The 22,131-nt window shown below is 35.6% G+C and overlaps 2 protein-coding genes across 9 annotated transcripts in view; both read right to left on the reverse strand.

Annotated features, from left to right (window-relative positions):
* The window catches only part of LOC143912753 (uncharacterized), a 602,600-nt gene that overhangs the window by 66,861 nt on the left and 513,608 nt on the right, over window positions 1-22,131 (reverse strand). The gene's annotated exons all lie outside the window — the stretch shown is intronic.
* MEP-1 (zinc finger protein MEP-1) lies at window positions 243-8,980 on the reverse strand. 7 transcript variants are annotated; one of them, XM_077433802.1, is made up of 10 exons: window positions 8,388-8,885; window positions 4,845-5,536; window positions 4,574-4,757; window positions 3,629-4,288; window positions 2,792-3,546; window positions 2,510-2,713; window positions 1,990-2,291; window positions 1,784-1,904; window positions 1,388-1,707; window positions 243-1,296 (listed from the first exon to the last, which is right to left on the reverse strand). In XM_077433802.1, the coding sequence occupies exons 2-9, from the start codon at window positions 5,496-5,498 to the stop codon at window positions 1,450-1,452; spliced, it is 3,138 nt and encodes a 1,045-aa protein (XP_077289928.1). In that variant the 5' UTR covers window positions 5,499-5,536; window positions 8,388-8,885; the 3' UTR covers window positions 243-1,296; window positions 1,388-1,449. The 7 variants fall into 7 exon arrangements, with proteins under 7 accessions (XP_077289928.1, XP_077289926.1, XP_077289924.1 ...); XM_077433800.1 differs by having other exon boundaries at window positions 3,629-4,757; window positions 8,729-8,980; XM_077433798.1 differs by having other exon boundaries at window positions 3,629-4,757; window positions 8,388-8,819.

A 22,131-nucleotide genomic window follows, 5' to 3' on the forward strand; every position in this document is an offset into this window, starting at 1 on the left:
TAAGTAGTGAATATACATATGTATGCATATTAAAGAAAGTCGTTAGATAAGAATGTGACATGGTTTTATTAAAATACCTTAATTTTAAATTATCAAATATCCAATTATTTAAACACCTTATATCTCAACAATATTTTATTACAATTACATAGTTAAACTCCTAATATTTACACGATTTATGCTTTAAATATTTAAACACATAACCCGTAAATACATATAAAAATACATGTGTGGAGTAGTGAATAATTTTCTCTGTAACAATAAATATAAATATCCACCTAGTGGTTACAATATACATTTATATACAAACAGGTGAGTTGACTACAATTACCCATTAATTCACAATCTAAAACCTCATTTGTAGTGGTCGATTTGATTAGTGGGGAAAAAACTCAAACCTCGGCATCCTTCAAATTAAATTACGTATAAAATAATGTCTAACTATGGAAAAGGATTTTGTAGTACTACACCTACAAATACAGCACAGATATAATGTCGAGAGAATAATATAACTGTAATAAAACTATAAAAACAATAAATAAGAAATGGTATAAAATAAAAAATAAAAATCACATCTCAAAAGCGCAACATCATCATCATTTTGGCCACAGTCGAAACGTTTCAATTACATCTTGAATACTAAGTATAAAATTAATGTTCGTGGTATACTGTTTATGAAACTGCCTGATTTGATTTCGGTTCACATCACAATTGATTATTTACAAAACTGATAATTAAGAAACGCCTTTTTTAGGAAACTAGGTGTAGCACATCACATACAATCTCATATATTTTTATTATATGTTTTCGAATAATCATCTAATCATCGTTTACGATGTCTCACTAATCACCATGTTTTTAATTTGACTAAAATACTGAAATCCTGTTCGGAGTATAAAATTGACAAATGTTGCTTTCATATACATCAAGTTGAACAAATTACTCCACATTTATTTCTTGAATATCACACACAGCACTTTTGGGTTTTACTTTTTAATTATCCTCCATTTTCAATATAATACAAATTGTACTAATTGTTTCATTTAAACCACAGTCCAATATGTATATTCCACACTCTTGACATTATCGAGCATGTCAAATATCAAGTCATTGCGAGTCGCAGATGAAATATAATAACATTCGAAAGAAAATAAATTATGAATTTGGCAGATGCAGCAAATAACGGAATTTATTTCGGTAAAAATAGAAATAATCATCAATTTATAACACCGATATCAAATTATATCACATTCGACATTTATGAACGTGAATACAATATCCAGAAAAAAGAAGCATCTGAAAAAATAAAAAAAATTACATTACTTAACATTTTCGAATAGAATTCATTCGACGATAGGATAATGCAGATAAAATATTTGATAATTACCATTTGCAACTACAACATTACAGATGCAAAATATACTGGTGACTGCGGCAAAAAATGGCAGTTTAATTAACAGGCTTCAATAGCGAGCCGCCAGGAGTCACGGTCACTTTTGATGAACCCGCAGCGGGTGCAGATGGTCCTTTATTTTTGTCAGCAGCTCTCTTAGCGACAACGCTGTGCGCCGAATATACGTGATTCTCAAACTGTCTGTACATTCCGAACGTAGCTGTGCAGACAGTGCATTTATACGATAGGTGAGCCGGCTTCAACGTCATATTGTGATCTCGCGCCACATGATTCAACAATTTCCATTGATAAACCTGGAATGTAAACACCATATAAATGAAACACTGCTCCAATTAATACAGTAATGATACATTTTTGAAATATATTTACCCTGCCACAAATAGGACACCGCCCAGAATCCTTTCCTTTATTAGCGGCTTCTTGCATCGAGCTCGTAACTAGTCCGTGAGATCCAAGCAAATGTCTTTCTAGACCCTGATCTGTAAAAAACCTATCAAAAGCCAATTTCACGTGTTAAAAATATTACAAATACATATACAAAGTACATTAAAATGATCAAAAAAAAATTATAGTACCGAAATTGACACTTTTGACAATTGAGTGGTGGCCGATTATATATCATCTTAGGGTGAATTTTCACTTTATGTATCCACTGCATGTGATTTCTTAACTGTTCCAAGTCCTTAATGTAACCGTCACATATTTCACATATAACAAACGTGGATTTGCCCTGAGATAAAGCGGCTGTGGACTGACTTGAGGGTGTGGGCGTTGGAATGACAGACGTTTGTGTGGTTCGAGGAAGTGGAGTAATCGAAATGGAAGGTTGGTGTTGAAGCACCTTGGGTAGTTGAAGACTTGCGGCCTGCTGAGCACCCTAAAACCAAAACAACAAGTGTCAAAACACTACACTAAAAAAACTGCATTCCATATGCAACATAAACGTTAAAAAATAATGAAGGTCAAAATAACTTAACAAAATAAAAATCTATAAATGCAACAAATGTTTTGTTTACAAAGCGTAAAAAGCCATGTTAATGGATTAATCGCTCGAGAAATATTGACCTGCAATACTTGATAATTTGGTAGAAGAACCTGTTGTGGAGTCGACGGTTTAAACATAACACCACCTCTGACCATCGGTGCTCCCTGTACGGGTTTGAGATTAGGCATCAGAGGTGGTCGACCTCGGCCTCTCACCACTTGTGGCATAATGCCCGGTGTCATCTGGGTATTAGCCTGCATTTTGGCAAAGACACTCTGGTACGAGTTCATCATACTGTGCCTGGCGTGAGTTGCCTGAAAGAATCAAATAAAAAAAATGAAAACCTGCACCGTTGAGAATTTACTTGATAAACATATTGATATTTTGTATACCTTCGGTATTTTCGCTGGAGGTTCCCATTCGATCGGTGGAATCAAATTATGTTCTGGTTTGAACTTTTTAGCACAAGAAATCAAGTGTCGGCCCAATTTGCCTTTTCCGTTATCTTCGAACGGACAATTGGGACATTGGTGGTATGACGGAGCCCGTTCTAATCGGCCACGAGTATTGTGTTCAGCTTCCATATGGAACAATATGTCGTGGGGACTGCGTACCTCGAATGGACAGAAGTTGCACTTATAAATACCATTTTTCATATGGGGCGTTTCCATATGATGTGCCAAAGATAGTGCCGATTCAGTCTTGAAGCTGCAGAATTCGCATTTTTTCTGTTGGAATTTGTATGGCGCATTATTCTCCTTGCTAAATTCCAAATTTTTCAACAAGGAAGAAATTGCGGCTTCCGTAGCTCTAACATTGCCGGAACCCATTCGGTTCTCTCGTTGCAATTTTCGTTTTTGTTGTTTGAGGAGATCACTTTGAACGAATTCTTGTACAAGATTCATACCGATATTTATGAAAAATTTGCCCAGAGAATTATCGAAGTAACTATTGGTTTTTGGAGCATTTTTATCCGACGTCAAATCTGTGATCATCGGATCTTTAATGGCATCTAAAGAATCATCGTCTTTCTCTTTTATTATTATAGTTTTAGGTCTCTCATCGTCACTCAAACCTTCATCATCTGAGTCAGATGTTGATTCACCATCCCAAGATGCATCATCATCATCCTTTTTCTTTTTTCGACCTAAGAAAAACCAAACAATGATTACATTACATATAACGAAATAAAAATACAAATATCAAAGTGAAATTATATAAACATGTACCTTTTTTATTTGACCCTTTTTTACTTTCTGCTGTAGATGGTTCTTCATCCACTTCCATGGGTTTATCTTTATCTTTATTTTTAACTACAGCTTCGGAAGGATCGAGAGTGGGCTCAGGCTCTTTTTTATTTAAACCCATCTTTTCTCTGTATTCTTTCTCTTTTTCAAGCCGTTCCTGTTCCTCTTTTTTAATCTGTTCGTCTAACTCCTTCCCAAGGATGTCAACGAATTCCCTGAATGGTTTCAACGATGGTTTTTCGTATACATATGGTACTATAAATGACGGAGCTTCTACTACAAACATATCGTCTGTCAAAGACGGTAAAATAACTGCCGGTGATGGTGTGGGTGCAGGCGGAGCTACAGGAGCAGTCACAGGTTTAGCTGACAAAGGAGTGACCGTCGTCCCACGTGCAGCCATGCTTTCGTATAACGCTTGTGGAGGTAAACTGGAGAACGGCACTTTGGGAGGAACAGGTACTTGTGTTTTATTTGTGGTTAATATTGAATTTGTATCAATTATAACAACTGTGGGTTCTTTCTTTTGTCCAGCAACATTATTTCCGGGTTTTCCATTTTGTTTCATAGCCAGATCTACTAATTTTTTAGTATTATTTATAACAATAGCATTTTTCGTTTTGGAATTTTGGTTGAGAGGATCTGAAACAACCTCTTCAATATCAGACTCATCGTCATTATCATAATCATATTTTTTAAAAGTTTGCTTATCCATTATTCTAGAGCTTCGTCGAATACTAGAATTGTCCAAGTCTTTTTTGTCATCGTCGTCGTCGTCGTCTCCCATTTTCTCATCTGTTAAAATACAGTCATCGTTGTCGCTAGTTATCTCATGTATGACAGGACTGGAAGGCTTTTTAACTTGGGGAGTCTTATCGTCTCCCTGATTGGACGCATCATCTACCAATAAAACTTCGTTTGATTTACCCATATTTATCCTATTTCGACTGTCTTTTGATGAATCGTCTCCTACAGCTTCGGGCTCGGAATCTGAATGAATGCTCACTGGACCTTCTTCGAGTCCACTAGTTACGTCGACCCCACCTTCAGACATATCAGACATGTCATCATCGGAAGAATCTTCTTCGGAATCCAATTCCTCGTCAGAGTCCTAAAATCACAAAAAAAAAAAATGTTATTACAATTGATATTTACAAGAGATGTTATCTAAAGAAAAATTTCATATTATAATATTAACCTCGTCATTGACGGTGACAGTTTTAACTTGATCGGTTTCAGAATCTGAGTGAATTTCTTGAACTTCTTCAGAATCGTCATCACTTCCAGAGTCAGTTTTGTTTTTAATATGTGAACTATCTATTGAATCCGAATTAACGACAGAATCATTACTATTAGCGCAGTTATTAATATTTCGAGTTCTTTGATCCATATTACTGTTAGATGTGTGACTATCGTTACTATTCTCAGTCTCTCCCAAGTTTGTGGTGCTATGAACAGCGTTTGTTTTGTCTACATTATTGATATTAGTATTTTGAAAACTATCACTGCTCGACTCAGCTAGGGGATCGAGTGCATTCGGTCTTTTATTTGTAGGATCTGCCACGCTTTTGTTCCCACTATCGGCTTGTTGCTCTGTAGGTGGGCAATCGTCATTCTGATCCACTTCCATTTGGGTGTCAATTTGTGGATTTGATTCGGACACTTTATCATTATTCTGACTGTTCTCAGTCTGATAGTGACCATTTTCAGTGACACTGCTGTCCGTGTTGTTGCTGCTGTCTGCGTGATTGTTTAATACATTCGAATTGGACTGCGGACTCTTGCATGCCATCGACGAGTAGGGCATCTCTGACGATGAGGTATCCATGCTTTCGTCCATCGTTCCATTCATTGTGTAAACTGAAGGGTTGTTATATGCTCAAACTTTCACTGAAAACATCAAGTAATATAATGAGTAAAGATGTATGAAACATTACATTCGATATTACAAAAAAATAAATATAATTTTCGATAACCATAAATAAGCATTGATTCGATTGAAAATAAATACGGCAAATTCTACGTTTCCAAGATATAAAGAAAGAATTGTTTTTATGGATGAGTGAATTACTCACCACAATTTATAATTTATCTACATTGAAAAATGCCATCACTTGTCTAATTTTGAATCTGTTTACTTTTTTTTTACTTTACTTGGAGAATATGGCAAAGGAATGCTATCCACCATTGGTCCATTTTTCGTTGATGGACACTTTTTATGAACATCCAATCGGTTGGTGTGTTGATCCCCCCACTCCAATTTTCAGACCAATGGCGTATCACATAACTTTTTTTATTTCTTTTTTGTCAAAACAAAAGACTGTATATTGTTATTTTTATATGGTTGATGAATGAAGATCAAATTAATCCAATAGTTTGGTCAAATTTGAAGAATTGACAAATTGTCAAAATTCATATATACGGTGAAACATCAATTTTACGTTTTTGAAGAGACTAACAAAAAAAACGTTATTAGGGAAGATAAACGAGTTAAACGGAGGTATTAAATACTAAAAAAAAAAAAAAAGCGGGAAAACGCGAATGTAAAATGATGGATTGACAATTTAAAAAAATGTTTTTAGTATTACTAGCTATCGAGCAAGGGTAAATTTAATCAACTTTAGAGTTTGAACATATGTAGATAAGAACGAAAATTAATTGTTTTCAAAGAGTCAAATATTTTTGTTTACACTTCAATAGTATTATTTTTTTTCGAGTTGAAGAATCGATTTATATGAATTATTTAAAATTAATCGTGACAATTAATCTTTACGAATTTTTGTAGTTCAAAAAGGTTTTTGGCTACATCGCCATGGGCAATGAATCACCATTTTCATAGAATGCTAGAGAACGTTCTGATTCACACATGGATTTTCAACATTCCAGATTAAAAATTCAAAAAAGAAATATCATGTTCAAATATGTCGCTTTTATGATCCCATTCAAACGAGACCAACAATAAAAAAATCAAAACAAAAGAAATATTCAATTATTTAAAAATTAAATATTTTATTCGATCACACACACACATACACAGGAGCGTTCAGTTCGAACACATACACACACACACATACAAACAGAGACGCGCTAGCAATTTGAGTGAGTGTGTGTTGGTGTAGTTGCGCGGTGTCCCACGTGCGGCGCCCCCGTCCCCTCTCCCCTCCGCCGCCAACACGTTTTCCAAGATGGCTGCCGAGAGTGGCGAGGGGTGGCGGGGCGCGGGGGGCCGCAATTCGAGGGGGCACCGCCTCAACCCGACTCCAAATAATACTTTTCTAACCACCGATCCCAGATCGATCGGTCGCCAACCCTAACTTGACATTTGCGTTTTGGCCCTCTCGTCCATGGCGCGTGCATCCATCCGACCACCCAAAAAAAAAAATGGCCACTTTCTTCGACCGACGAATCGTCTACGCTAGCACGTCTGCCGTGCAATCTAATCCACCTCTACGAGATAACACGCCGAATTAAAGTCAAAATATTATAAAACGAAATGCGCATACGAAGTAGGTAATATCGAAAATGATGACGTCACGATAAAACCGTTTCCGGTGGCACACTTACGTACGTACGGGAATAAAATATGAACATGGGCGCATTCGTCAAATCGTACACACACACACACACACACACAATCAATCAACTTCGGCGAAGCTGTAAATTTAATAAAAAGTCATACGGCGACAAATGTCACAATGCTAGTTAGAAAACTATAAAATTATCGAATGCACTTTTACTTATGAACGTATGTATGTATGTATGTATGCAACGCCTGGAGGGATGTAAAAAATGGCGGATGCAAAGCGACGAAAATCGATCGATTCTTTCAGATCATTTTCGGTGGGAGGCAACGGCAAAGTTGTTTACATACGAAATCAAATCGCATTGCAAAATAATTGAATAAAGTTGTTTACATTCTACGAAACTAATTTAAAAATTTGATTAATTTATTTATTTTTTAATTTAAATTTATGATTGGTGTGTGTGTGTTTGTATGCGCTCGTACGAATGTTGACGCAATGGCGCTGCGCGCGGCGAGGTTATGGTCGTCGCTGAGTTCGCGCTCGGACCTCGGGTAGTGGGGGGGCGCCCCCTTTTGTTGACGAGGGGCGCAGCCTCTAGACGGCCGGTCTGCACACCACGTGAGCTTTTGACAGCGGCGAAAGGTTTGCTTTTGTTTGCGACACACATATGACGCCGCGCTAACCTTCAAATCCGCGCACAATTTGCATCGTTTGACAGTTGCATCGTTCGGTGCGCGCTCGACTGAACGGGTCGGGGCGCCGACGCCGCTTCCCCTCGGGCGAACACGCACACACACACATACACGCGCGGGCATAGGAATAGGCGGGTGCACACACACACACACATACAACATGGCGAACTGCGAAGCGCCGCAATATCCACTTGTGTATGAAAATCAGCACTGGAACAAGTCGATAGGAGCACTGGTGAATAGTGACGGACGAGGGCGCAGCGCCACACCGCGCTCGGCCGCTTCTGTCAGAACTGTGGCGATCAGTCGCGCGGGCAGGTGGTGGGGGTAGAAAGGGGCGCTCCCCTGCCCGCACTCCTCTCGCTTCACGTCTCTACCCCTCGTCTCGGTATTTCCACTTCGCCGCTTCGAATTAACGGGACCGCGGAAGGGAGCGAGGGGAGGGGTATGGTGGGGGGGGGGGTGCGGGGGTGGAGGGTATGGTGGCGGGCGCGGCTGAGTCGGCGCCCCCAGGGGTCCACTTACGCTGAGCGAGGATCGAGTGTGGGGCGCAGTCCCTGGCCGGGGCGCTCCTGCGAAGGTGCGGGTGTGCGGGGGTGGGTGAGGGGCGGCGCGCGCGGAGCAGTCCGACCCGTCGGCCCCCCCGGCGCGGAGTGGGCCCGCCCGCCGCGTCCGACGTAGCCTAGCACGGACGCGCGCCGTTCTGCCCAACTTTGCACAGACGTGCGCGACAGATGGCGGCCGTCCCGCACCCCGCGCCCTCTCGCCCTCCGCCTCTCTACCTTCGCGCGCTCCAAAGGCGTGATGATACGAGCGAAAACGATTTGCACCCCCGATTTGAAACCTCGATTGAAAATTTCCCTCACTTTATAGGTTGGTGGTGCGCTCGAGTCTGTTGTTGTGGTTGGTAGACGTTGTGGTTTTGAATCGGTGCGCGCGCGCGCCTCGATCCGTTCTGGGCAACGTTCGCGCGACGCGCTCGCTCTCGTGCTCGGATGCGCGTCCGAGGATCGATAGAGCTTTGGCGGTCGACGTGGCGTCGCACGGGACGTACGTATGCGGAGCGCGCCAAAGCGTCGTTCTGGCCAACGTTGCACGGGCGCGCCGCCGACGTAACTTCGGATGGTGTCCGAGCCCGAGATTTCCTCGGGTCGGGCGTAGTGATACCGGCGCGCGCGTGCCCGATACCCGCTCAACCTTGGCACGGTGAAGGCGCATGACGAAAACTCACTAGGAGAAAAAAATGCAACTCGATCTACATCTCGGGACAATTTTCTTCCCCCCCCCCCTTCGTTATCTTCTGAAGAAATCTTTCACCCTGAAATTGTGTCGAATCATAGATCGTCACTCGAAAGAGTCAAAATGAGTGATGATAGTCATTATCGTCCACGATTACTACTCGCATCGAATATACCGCAAATTAAACCTAAAAACATATGTAACACCTAAAGACATATGTAAACATTTTCGACTTCTTATTTTGAAAAGTTACCAAAAAACCTAAATAAACAAATTATGCATTAAACGGGAGGTGGCTATTCATTTTCCAATTAGCACCACAGTATGACTTGTGGAAAATTTTACACCAGAGAGTATACTATCGAACATTTCTTTTAAGTACACGAAAAGTTCAATAGCAAATTGCTACATCTTCAACGATGTCATTTCAGATCAAAGGTTGATCAATTGATAAAGCTCTCTATATTGAAATCATCAAATAGTAAATTGCAATCGACAATTGTCTGAAAAAATTTTGGATGTTTAAGAGTATGTATGAATTAGTTAGATACAGCGAGTTTAAAACTTGAATTGACGTCATTGCGTATTGTTACTATCTGACGTGAATAACTTCTCTTGACAATCCTTAAAATTTCTAACCACTGTTGAAATATAATACAATGACTCATGTATATAGTTCAATTTTTATTCCATGCCTGTTCAAATTTCGAAGATTAGTACCTTTTCATACTTTTACGTTTAAATTCAGAGATATGATTCATCAGCTTATCAATGCCGTCGGATATTGTGTTCACTGATTAACTCGACAACATTTCTAGTCTTTTGATAGAATTCGGTAGAAATTCCATTTAATGTGATCAAAATTCGATTTCGAATTTGATATCAATATAGGCGTGTCAGATTTGTAACCATCTGTGTCGAATGTTAAAATGTGCTAATTTCGCTTTTGGGGAATGGGTAGTTATGATACGCATTTTTATCCCATATAAATCAATACAATCTAAAAGTACTGTGTACTACCCTTGTAGAAAAGGCAGCGGGCGCCCCCTCCCCCTCTTCCTCCGACCCCTTCCTTCCCCCTCTACTGGTTTACTATAGTCGTTGGGTCTCGGATCTGGTCGTAGGTCGAGTTGTTTGAACTTTAGTAAAAAAAACATTTTTTTTTTCTACATCGTAGAAAGGCACTTTCTATATATAATATATTGTAGAATCGCTCATCGTTCTTTATTTATGTGTGCTTCTAATTAGGTTTCGTTTCGTAATATCGTTAATTAGCATTTTAATATTTATACGCGTCTGTTTTGACTATGGTCGTAATTGCGGGTGTTATGTTTTATTTTTGCAACGGTTTACTTACCGTTATGTTCGAAATTGCATTGTCGGCTGATACAGATTGAAAAATCTTTCAGTGCTCGAAAAAAATTAGACAGGTCTTATAATGATGTATCAAATGGTCGACGTACACTCCAGCCTCCCGCTCTGTATATAATTTCCATTCAAGATATGGTTTTAAATATTAAATTTAATCCTGGAATTATTAATAGCGCCGTGTATAGCACGCGACAAATGATATTTCATATCTGACTATAATCTCATTGTAATAATATACATTTATGAATTTATACCATATACAATAGAATATCTAATATTATATTTATTTATTTAAATAGATATGTACATACATATTATACAATAGCAAAAGTTCTTCGTAAATGTATTCAATATGTAAGATAATTATTAGTCACCAAAATATTTTTTAATGTATGTACATATGTTACAGACCAAGTGTACATTTCGTTCTTTCGTGAAAATACTAGTTTATTCATACACAAACCAATCTGTCAGTTATAGTGTACGTATACAAAATTACTAGTTTGTTTATGCACAAACTATTAGGCATAAGTTTAAGTAATCTTAATCGTTTGTCTCATCCCCCATGTATGTTATATATATGTACATACATATGTTTACTCTGGGTTGTAATATTTTTAATATTAACAGAAACGGGAATTATAGTAATGTAATGTGGTTTCCATAGGATTTCCCATTTCAAATACTTGGCATTTTAACATCTGAATGGTTTTGATAGCTCAAAAGTGTTGGCAGCTAAAATTTTTATGCGACACCTTGTGAGTCTTTTAAGATGGCTTTTGACTATTACCTAGCACTTAAACTAAAACCAATAGTTCGTGTATGAACAAACTAATATGTTCATGAACGAACCGAAGTCAGCACTTGGACTGTAACATGTACATATGTACATTAAAAACCTACCCAATAGAATTTTTAAAATACGCCTTCGTGAAGTGAAAACACTGCTATATTCTCAACATTATGTATGTATATGTGTACATATATTTATGAATAAAGAAGCGTGTTGAACACACTAGTATTTTTTTCAAGTTTTTTTGAGATCTTCAATATTCTCTTTTTTTCTCTCGTCAACATTTGTGTAATCCAAGTTTTTCAAGTCTCATCCCACGCCTCTCCGGGAAATTTCCTTGCCAAATATTTCTTTATGACAATTTTTGTACGCTAGATTCTACCAACAGTCAATTTTTTTTTATTCGACATCTCCAAATACAGACGTTAGAATAAATTGATCTATATTTACAAAATATCTGCGGTTAGAACAGACGGTTCCTTGTTTTACTTGCGTAATCTATGTGTTCGGGAAACGATAATGATATATGATATGCACTTGTTCAAATTATCATATTTGTACGAGATAAGCTAGAAAGATTTTTTGGTTTTAGCTATGAGTCTGAGTACCATGGACTTACGTTATATGCGTCAAGGTCATCTTTTAGCACTCAACTCGTACATAATATGTAATATATGTACTAGTGGAGTTCGTTACCTACTCATCGTGCTGCACATGTTGTGTTGCAACAAATATTTTTCTATGAATTGCATTAGATGGTGAAAGTGACTATGTACATACATACTCCGATATATCAAAAGTAAACAAAGTTTAAATTGTAATTGTACATACTATGTAAACTATTTATATACATACATATGTACATTTCGACCGCACTTATCCGGATATTTTCCCTAGTACGCAACTTTTGAATCATGCTTGCTTATATGCGTCATAATATATATTTATTGTACACCTTTGTGTAAAATTTAATTTAATTTAAGTATATTGAATAAATGCGTATGTATATAATAGGTATTATATTCCTAGCATTAAACAAGCTACTTGACATTTTCATATACTATACCTTTACTACATACATATGTATGCTTATGGTGTGATAGGGCTTCGCTCCAAGAATTCACAACTTAAGGAGTGATACTAGACATTGAACAGACCAACTTTGCAGTCTATAATACAAAATGCCTAAACATTTTCATTTTTGTTGTATGATAAATTTGGATTAGATTAACTAATCAAATAAACTACTTATCATATGTGTCCAATTATATTAATGACATTTTTATCCAAATAAAACTGGAACAAAGTTATATAATTTTGTATCTACGTACATATCTTGGAGGGGTCTACGTGATTTGACAGAATGTTAAATTACAAAAACGCAAATATCAGAATGCAAAGATCGAAAATCGAAAGATCTTAAGTCGAAAGATCAAAAAAAAAAATGGTGCATGGTAAACGGTACATACTCACTTAGTTTGCGCGAGAAGGATACAACAGGAACAAGAGGAACATGCTTTTCCTCCCGTATTCTGCGCGCGCACATTAACACGGGAGGAAAAGCATGTTCCTCTTGTTCCTGTTGTATCCTGCTCGCGCAAATTAATATGTATGTACGTGAGTATGTGCCGTTTACCATGCACTATTTTTTTTTGATCTTTCGACTTAAGATCTTTTGATTTTCGATCTTTGAATTCTGATATTTGCGTTTTCTGTAATTTAACATTCTGTCAAATCACAGAGACCGATCTTGGAGCACTTGAGTGCATTAGAATTTTCCTGATATCTTATTGTATAATATGTATATATTTTTGTGTCGATGATTCATCGTTAAGTCTTGCAATATTTGGACGAGATATCGAATTTAATTGTTGCCACACTGCATCAGACAGTAAAAAACTCGAATATCCAGACCTAACTGTCGGTCGGAGATTTTTGACAAAGCGCAGCATCTCACGGAATACGGCTCAGTAGGTTTATCGAAATTTTGATTCATAGACCGGTTGGATTCGATAATACGTTGGTTATCTAGCATCCATAGCGTAGCATTGGTTATCAAGCGTAGTATCCTGAAATTCCTTGATTTTAAGAAAAGTTGGATGCTTTCAGCTAGTATTTGTATGTACATACATATATGTGCTAACACAAGTGCTTATGCTGCTCGTACAAGTGGAAGTGTCAATCTTCGTTTGTGTACAACATTTCAAATCGATAACAAATATAAGGCGAAGCAGCGCTACCGATTCGCAAATCTGATGAATCATTTATAATGTATGTAACTGGAATTGCGATTCGGGTCTATCAGACCCGTTCCAGGCACATTCACGGCTAAAATTGTATAGTCCTTTCGTCCTGTACACCTGGCAAGCTGCGTTGAACCCTCACACTTATTTTTGTCCCAAACATGCTATAGATATACGTATGTATATTTCATTGAAATTAAAACCATTCAATGCCATACTTGCAGTGATTATTATCGTTTTTTGAAAATTATTGGGTAATGCGTTAATCAATAATTATGTACAACGCAAAATTGTCATGTAAAAAAAATCCGGGGCTCTACGAGAAATAAGTGAGCAGAGCTTAACGAGAGCGGAGCTAGAAATGGCATAAATGAGGTGAAACTCCACCGAAAATAGTTTGGTAAAGACAGTTTAGAATCTTTTTAACGACGAGCATCTTGTTTCCTAATTGATGGATTTTGTTCACATCAGAAAGCAATCGGTCACATACATACATAAGTAGAGGTAGGACCGGAAGCGTGCCGTTCTTTGTTTATTGTTCATTTTTATGATGAACCTTTTTTTTGCACTCTAGCTTTGTAGTTTGCTCTATTTCCTGGAAAATATACCCAAAATTCCTTGTTTCCTGGAAAAAGCACGCTTCCGGTCCTACCTCTATACATAAGTATATCCAGCAGAGATCGGCAGACAAGTTGCTTTTGCCCACAAAAAATGGTTCACAATTGTCAATTACTATGTACATATGTATTGTCCTACAAAGCAAGAGAGCAAAATAAAGGTTGTCAACAGTAATTGAAAATAGTGAACCATTTTTTTTGTTGCCTTTTCCCACCATTGTGGGAAACATTACCCACATGAAGCCTCGCCTCTTTCACAGTGGAGTTTCAACTATCGAAATTAGCCCTTGAGAGTTGAGCGGAGCTAAGCTAAGCTAGAAATGACTATATGTTACTAGTATGTATCCGGGCTGTTTTTAAATCCGCGATACTAGAATCATGATCCGTATTGTTAGTGTAATGCCCCCCCAATGAATACAAAACAATCCTATGTATGTCAAAATACAATAACAGATCTATACTGGCTGTATATCCACATTGAAATTTATATATTTTATACAGGTTTTTATCAAAAATATCATGTTATCAAAAAATAAACTTTCTTTAAAAAAAAATGCCCGACCTAAAAGTATTTAACTAGATTTTCACATGTAATTAATATGAACATTAGGGTAATCATTTTTTTTTTGCCTGCGGCGCATGCCTTTTCTGTAATATTCATTTAAGATGTCAAAAAGGGGAATATTGTATTTTCAAAATTCTACATAAAATAAGTCCCCCCCCCATAAAAAGGTCCCGAATTATTGTTTCCCCAAGGCTTGGAGGGGCCTCACAAGTGGAATAGCCTAGAGCAGGTGTCGCTAAACTACGACTCGCGAGCCAAGTGCGGCTCTTTATTGCCAAATTTACAATTCACAAGTTGTATAAAAACTTTTGCAAAATTCACAATTTTTATTTTTGTATATTTTATTTTTATTTTATTTTATTTTATTAATTGAAAAATCAACAGACAGGATGTACATAGATATGTATAAAAAAACAAATAGTAAATAAATAATATATGTAACATCCGAGTCCAATAATAGATTTTTACAAAAATGAAAAATATAAATATGAGGAAAACAAATTAAAAAGTAAAGAATAAAGGCATGACAAAATATGTAGAACATTGCATAATTAAACTATAGTATTAAAATATTTGGAAAAGGTTATAAAATAGAATATAAGAAGAAATTGAAATTTACAAATATAAAACAAATGAAAAAGGTAAATACAAAATAAACAAATGAAAAGGAAAAGAATGAAAGCTATAATATGATTAAATAGCACATTACATAACTAAACTAAAGTATTGGAAATATTGGAATAATAGAATAGGAGAAGAAATGATAGGTATATCATACATAGTATTTTGATGCATATTTGGAGTTCCTAATTTGTAGGTCTTGCTACTGAAATTGAAAATTTGGAGAGAAAAAAGAAAGTTAATGTCACAAAACAAGTGAAGTGCTCTGAAAGATATACATAAGATATGTATTATAGATACTATTAATTCATCGTATTTGTATGAAAATATTTGAAAAAAATGTAAACTGTTTTACTACTCATACTTTTTCTTAGTTATTTATTCATCTGAATTTAATTAGTCTAAACATCATTATTTTTCAACACTTTTGCTATTAGAATCGTTGCGAACGATTATAGCATAGATAAATTGGCCCATCTGTCAAAAAGGCTGTGCACCACTGGACTAGGATCATGTGGTTAAAAGTATAAGATGATATAATTTTGCTCATTGGATTTTTCATTAAATCTGAATAAAACATATTATTTTACTGGTATCATTCCGCGAGTTCTCAATTTAGATGGATGGGGGGGGGGGGGGTATGTTCTATGGATGAGTAAAAAAAAAGGGAAAAGTTCAGAAGCTTAGAAGTCCAAATACGTTCAATGGTTCTATTTAATGTACATAAATATTTAATATAGACTTATATAGAGGATCAATAAAAAATTTTACTCGCTAGGGTTTCAATTGTACTTTTGTTTGTTTTGTTTTTAGAATATACATATGTATGTGTGTACGTATTTACATATGTAAGCGCTAGAAAGTGCTGAAAATTTATACTGATTTGAATTCGCAAAGAAAGTTTTCACAATCGGGGTTCACAGATATTCATGTATGTGTGTGTATGTAGATTAACTTTGAAATGATTTGGGTTTAAAATTAGATACGAGTTGTATTTAATTGTTCCGTAAGTGATGGATTAAGTATGTATAATGTATGTATGTAAGTGTTTATATATGTACATGTGGTGCTATATATGTATGTATGTGGTGTTAAAATAGATAAGTAATGTACATATGTATTTTGGTATCTACTATTGGATAAACATTTTCATTACTTTCGTATTCGACGGTCGTACTTTCGAATAAAGATCAAAGGATTGAAGGATTACATTTTCGATGCTTCTCAAATGTTCGCATATTTCAAAAGAAAATTCTCTGTGAGATGAATTCTTTGTTGAAATATACATTCTTATATTTGTTCAGATAAATAAATCGAATAGTATTTAAGTTGCCTGGTAATTGATTCAAACTAACACGATGTGAACGGAGAGAAAGTCAATAGTAATTGGAAGTGAAACGAAAGCTTGAATTTTCCGTGAAAATTTTGCAATGATAATTGAATTGATTTTCAGGAATTTTAGAATTTTTATTGTTATGGTTAAAGCGAAACAGTACGAGCGTTGTAGCTATGCGTGAAAGATCCAACCTACAAGATTTAAGGCGCAGATACACAGAGAGGTACGCAGTACGTGTTTTTTTTTTTAGATAGTTTTACACATGTAAAAAACCGGCCTGATCTATGCTATGATACCCAGGGAAAAAATCACTTCCTGGACTGTTATTGTCAGTGATTTTTATCCTTGTATTGACATAGGTTTGACAGTGATCGATAACGGTGATTCCCATATTTGAAAAAATGTAGAAGAAACTTGTCTAAATTATAAAATCGTGCGAATTATATAAGTCCACTTTATAGGTTAAAGAAGTCGACCAATCTAAATGAGGCCACCTCCCCCCCCCCCCCCCAACGAATACAATAGTTAGACATACATAATACAATAAGAGTCAGAGAACGAGACGGTTATCCTGCAATATACATACATATGTAACACTAGAACAATCGCACATCACTGCTCTATAAAAAAACCGCAATTTACCTACCATGAAAAAGAAAAAAAAACAGCGCAAAATAAAGAAATAAATAAATAATAAAAAAGGAAAAGAAAAGAAAAAAATCGTACGAATTAATAATAAGTTGAAGAAACGCCCTTCTCAGCTGGAAACCACGAGCACGTGCATGGCGTACGATTCGGGCTTAACCAGCTGCGTAGACTAGTGGTTAGCACATTATGCTTTCGAGCAGCGTGGTGACGGGTTCGAGTCCCACTGCTGGCCACACCTTTTGATTGATTTGTGGCTCCAGGTCGATCGTTTCTTATCAGAGTTAGCCAATTTTTCTAATTTTCATTGAAACGATTCCTGTAGAATTGGCTTCCCCTTTCTTATCTCTCTTGCTTATTCAGCGTCTTGAGGTTCGCCAATTTGATTATAAAATGCTGCAAAAATTTCTCCATAGAAGTCACTGTGGATGTTTGTATGAATTCGCATTTTATAAAATGCTTACGCATATTGATTGTGTTGTATCTGTTTAAGTGCAATCGTCGCTTTGGAGCGATCTGTAAAGGCGAATGTTTATGTTCTATGAAATAAAATATAATACTTTGACCAATCTGATTAGATCTTTTAAATATAAAATAAAATTATTCGTATTCGTTTGGATCTTTTTCGCATAAATGCGTATCTATAAAGCTTAGCTTACTTATAACTTATAAGTAATGCCCGGACCCTGAGGGGGCTGTTTATTGTTCAAATGTTGTAAATGCATTGTGAAAGGTTTGCCGAACCTTCTTTACAAAGGATTTACAACAAATGAACAATAAACAGCACGCTTCTGGTCCTACCTCTATTTATAAGTTATCAATATGTTACACAAAGTTTTAGATTTATGTTACATGTCATCGGAATTCTTTCTTTATTTTTTTTTATTAGAAACAACCTGAACCCGGCATGCGTTGCAATGCCACAATAACGCATGTAATTTACGTTCAAGTTCCCGTTCCGTTTTTCCCGTTCCCGAGTTAAAGTCGTGGTAATTTGACTTATCCAGCGTTTAACAGCGGAAAACCGCAGGCAGCGAACATATTTGAAATTATTGCGTTGCAATGCACCCTCAATCCCGTTTTTGGGCGATTTCTTTTACATAAACCATTGCGGGCATACACACAATAACTCCTGTAAGTTTCATCGCAATCGGTTGAATGGTATAAGAACGCATACGTGACAGACAAATAGACAGACAAACATTTATTTTTATATATGTACATATTTATGTAGATAAAAGCTCAGAACGGTAAAAGTGGGGTAGACGATTTTAATTTTTGAATATTTCAATCACTCGGATAAAATTGTTACAAATCTGAAGATGTTGCAGAAGTGAATGTAGAAGGGAACAAATTTCTCTTTGCTTATGGCGTTCAAAGTCCTAGAATCCGCCTTATTTGTGACGCAATACCATGGTTTTTCAAGTGACTCGGAAAAATGTTTACTTCGTCCGCTCTAAACGGGATAAAATTTGAATTGCATTAGAAGCGTTACGTGGAAAATTCAAATATGTATATATGAATGAAGCGCGTTCTGTATGTACAATATATGTATGTATGTATGAATGTAGTACTTATACTAAGTAATCGATTGAATGTCCACAATTTAATCATTTGCTTACCATTGTCTTTGAATTTGAATATTATGTAGTTGTAATACTATATACATATGTAGGTTCTACTTAGGTAATTTTTTACCGTATATATGAACGTAGTAACAGCAGATGAAATTTTGTGAGCATGTAAAAATTCAGCCCCATAAAAATCGATTAAAATCGTCTACTTACATATGCATATGTAAATAAAGATAAATACATATGTATATATTTTTGGTTTTCCATATATTTACATAAAAATAAATCGATACTCATTTAAATTAAATTGTAAATTGTACAATTGTACATTTCGTTCGCTCGTGAACATACTAGTTTGTTCATAGATGACCTATCTGGCTAGTTAAAGTGTACACAATATAACAAATTGACAAACGAACTAGTTTGCCTATGCACAAATTTTTAGGCGTAGAGTGTTCTCAATCGTTTGTCAAATCGTCTATGTACATATGTATCCATATGTATGCTTACTCTGGGATGCAATATTTTAAAAATTAGCGGAAAAGGGAATTATAAAAACGTTGTAATGTGGTTTCTATAGGATTTCCATTTTAAATACTTTGACATCCAAAATGTTCAAGTGACATCTGGTGAGTCTATTTGAAGATAGCTTTTGACTGTTAACACTCAAATAAAACCGATAGTTGGACAAACTAGTATGTTCATGAACGAACTGGAGTGAACACGAACTGTATCATACATATGTATGTACACACATACAAATATATGTAGTAAACGGAAACGAAATGAAGTCGCATGAAGGCAACAGATGACAGATTTCCCAAAATGAGCGACCCATTGACTTTTTAAAACAATAATAATCACAGAAATTTTTAATTTAAAATTCGAATAAAAAATCAAATAATCAAAATACAATATTTTTTTAATTAGATAATGTAATTTATTATCGTATACAATAATTGTTTAATGCGTGCGTGTGCACGAAGTTCTCGCTGTTAACACCATACTCCGTCTCTCTTTATCCCCTTGAAATCGTATATCGTGGAAAGAGACGGAGGTTGGTGAGTGCTTTCGAAGTATTCACTCACCATGCTCCGTCTCTCTTTCTCACCTTAGAATCGTATATCGTGAAAAGAGACGCGGCATATCACTTAGTTCACATGATCGACCGACAAAAACAATAGAATAAATACGAATAAAAATACGATTTTTTTTTTTTTTCAAAAATTTTAAATTATTAATTCCGTTGATCTAAATTGCGATATTTTACCGAGTGCACAGTTATCTGCACACAGGCCACTAGTTATATGATTTTTTTAATAGACTGTATGATAACTTTATACGTTTGTCTAATAATACCACTAATGGTAAGTACCCACAAAAAAAAAAATCCGTCACATTAAGACCCTTCGACACAATTTGTATGAAAGGGGATGATTTCATAACGAACATATGTAGACGTACATATTTGATTCTACTTCATCACATACTCGTAATTATATACATACATACACGCATACGTGCGTATATATGTACATACATACATATATGTATATCTTCTCTCAATAATATTCCCTCACATATTGATCCATTTTGTTGTACCTTCATTCTTTCTTTAAATTTTTATTTTTTAATCATTTTTCTAATTCCAATTTGTCATATCCTATGTATGTATATCTTCCATTATTCAAAACCTCGTCTTCTTTATTTTTCTTTTAATAATGATAATTAATGTTAATGTTAATAAATAATTAATTGTAATTTTTACTAACCTCTTCTTACTTTCACTTACGATCATTATTTATTTATTTATTTATTTATTTATTTAATAGTTTTGGACCATTGTGGCATTACAGGAAGAACCTAATGCGCCACAATGGCCTACATTTGAAAAATATATAAAAACATGATATAAAAACAAGTAAACTGTAAATAAAGGAAAAAAGCAAAAGCAGAAAACATGGTAAAATAAAATTACAAAAAAAGTTTGTTCATAGATGACCTATCTGGCTAGTTAAAGTGTACACAATATAACAAATTGACAAACGAACTAGTTTGCCTATGCACAAATTTTTAGGCGTAGAGTGTTCTCAATCGTTTGTCAAATCGTCTATGTACATATGTATCCATATGTATGCTTACTCTGGGATGCAATATTTTAAAAATTAGCGGAAAAGGGAATTATAAAAACGTTGTAATGTGGTTTCTATAGGATTTCCATTTTAAATACTTTATATATATATACATATATTATATAAAGTATTTAAAATGGATTTCCATATATATATACATATATTGTTGTTTTAATGTTCTAGAAACTTTTTTTGTTGTTATAATTTTTTTTATTTTTTGTTTATATTGAAATACTGTATACGAGTAAGAAATAAATAAATTAAATCATTATAATCCATCCGCTGTAGGAAGACGCTTAGCTAAAACCAACAGAATAGACTAGTGGCTAGCATATAATGCTTTGAACAGAGTGGTCACGGGTTCAAATCCCACTGGTTTCTGCTGGCTAGACCTTGGATTTGTGACTCCAGGTCGATCGTTTCCTGTCAGAGTTTTCCAATTTATCTGATTTTCATTGAAATGGTTCCAACAAATTGGCAACCTTACCCATTTTCTCGCAAAATCTCGAGTTTTCAGCAATCTGGAATTTCACTGAATTGTATAAAATGCTGCAAGTTTACAAATTTGACCATAAAAATGTCCGTGGATGTTAATTGATACATACTTATTAATATGCGCGCGCAGAATACGGGAGGAAAAGCCTGTTCCTCTTGTTCCTGTTGTATCCTGCTCGCGCAAATTAAGTGAGTATGTACATGAGTATGTACCGTTTACCATGCACCCTTTTTTTGTCTTTCGACGTAAGATCTTTCGATTTTCGATCTTTGCCTTCCGATATTTGCGTTTTCTGTAATTTCACATTCTGTCTCGTCACGGAGACCGAAATTAAAGATACAAATAAAAATAAAATAAAATAAAACGTACATGCTATCTCTTTCACTGCCTCTCGACAAATATCATTTCGCATAGACAATAGAACATTGTATAAAAATGTTTTATCTCACAGCGGATGGATACACTATTTTTCATTTTATGGCTACCTGAAAAATTTTTTGATTATTTAATTATTACATATATACACCCTTTATTTTGATTTACATATGTTTGTATATATTGACACATAAATCAAATTATATTGATCAAAATTGGCAAAGAACCAATTCAACATATTCACAACCCTAGAAGAGTATTG

The sequence above is a fragment of the Arctopsyche grandis genome, chromosome 6 (genome assembly GCF_051622035.1).
Source record: "Arctopsyche grandis isolate Sample6627 chromosome 6, ASM5162203v2, whole genome shotgun sequence".
Classification (NCBI taxonomy): domain Eukaryota; kingdom Metazoa; phylum Arthropoda; class Insecta; order Trichoptera; family Hydropsychidae; genus Arctopsyche; species Arctopsyche grandis.

Bases quoted from the DNA above. Each gene is read 5' to 3' on its own strand.
- MEP-1 (XM_077433796.1), bottom strand. From the start codon at position 5,498: ATGAATGGAACGATGGACGAAAGCATGGATACCTCATCGTCAGAGATG. The intron at 3,547-3,628 runs GTACATGTTTAT...GGTTTTTCTTAG, and splicing joins AAAAGGGTCAAATAAAAAAG to GTCGAAAAAAGAAAAAGGAT. The intron at 1,905-1,989 runs GTACTATAATTT...GGCTTTTGATAG, and splicing joins TGTCAAAAGTGTCAATTTCG to GTTTTTTACAGATCAGGGTC.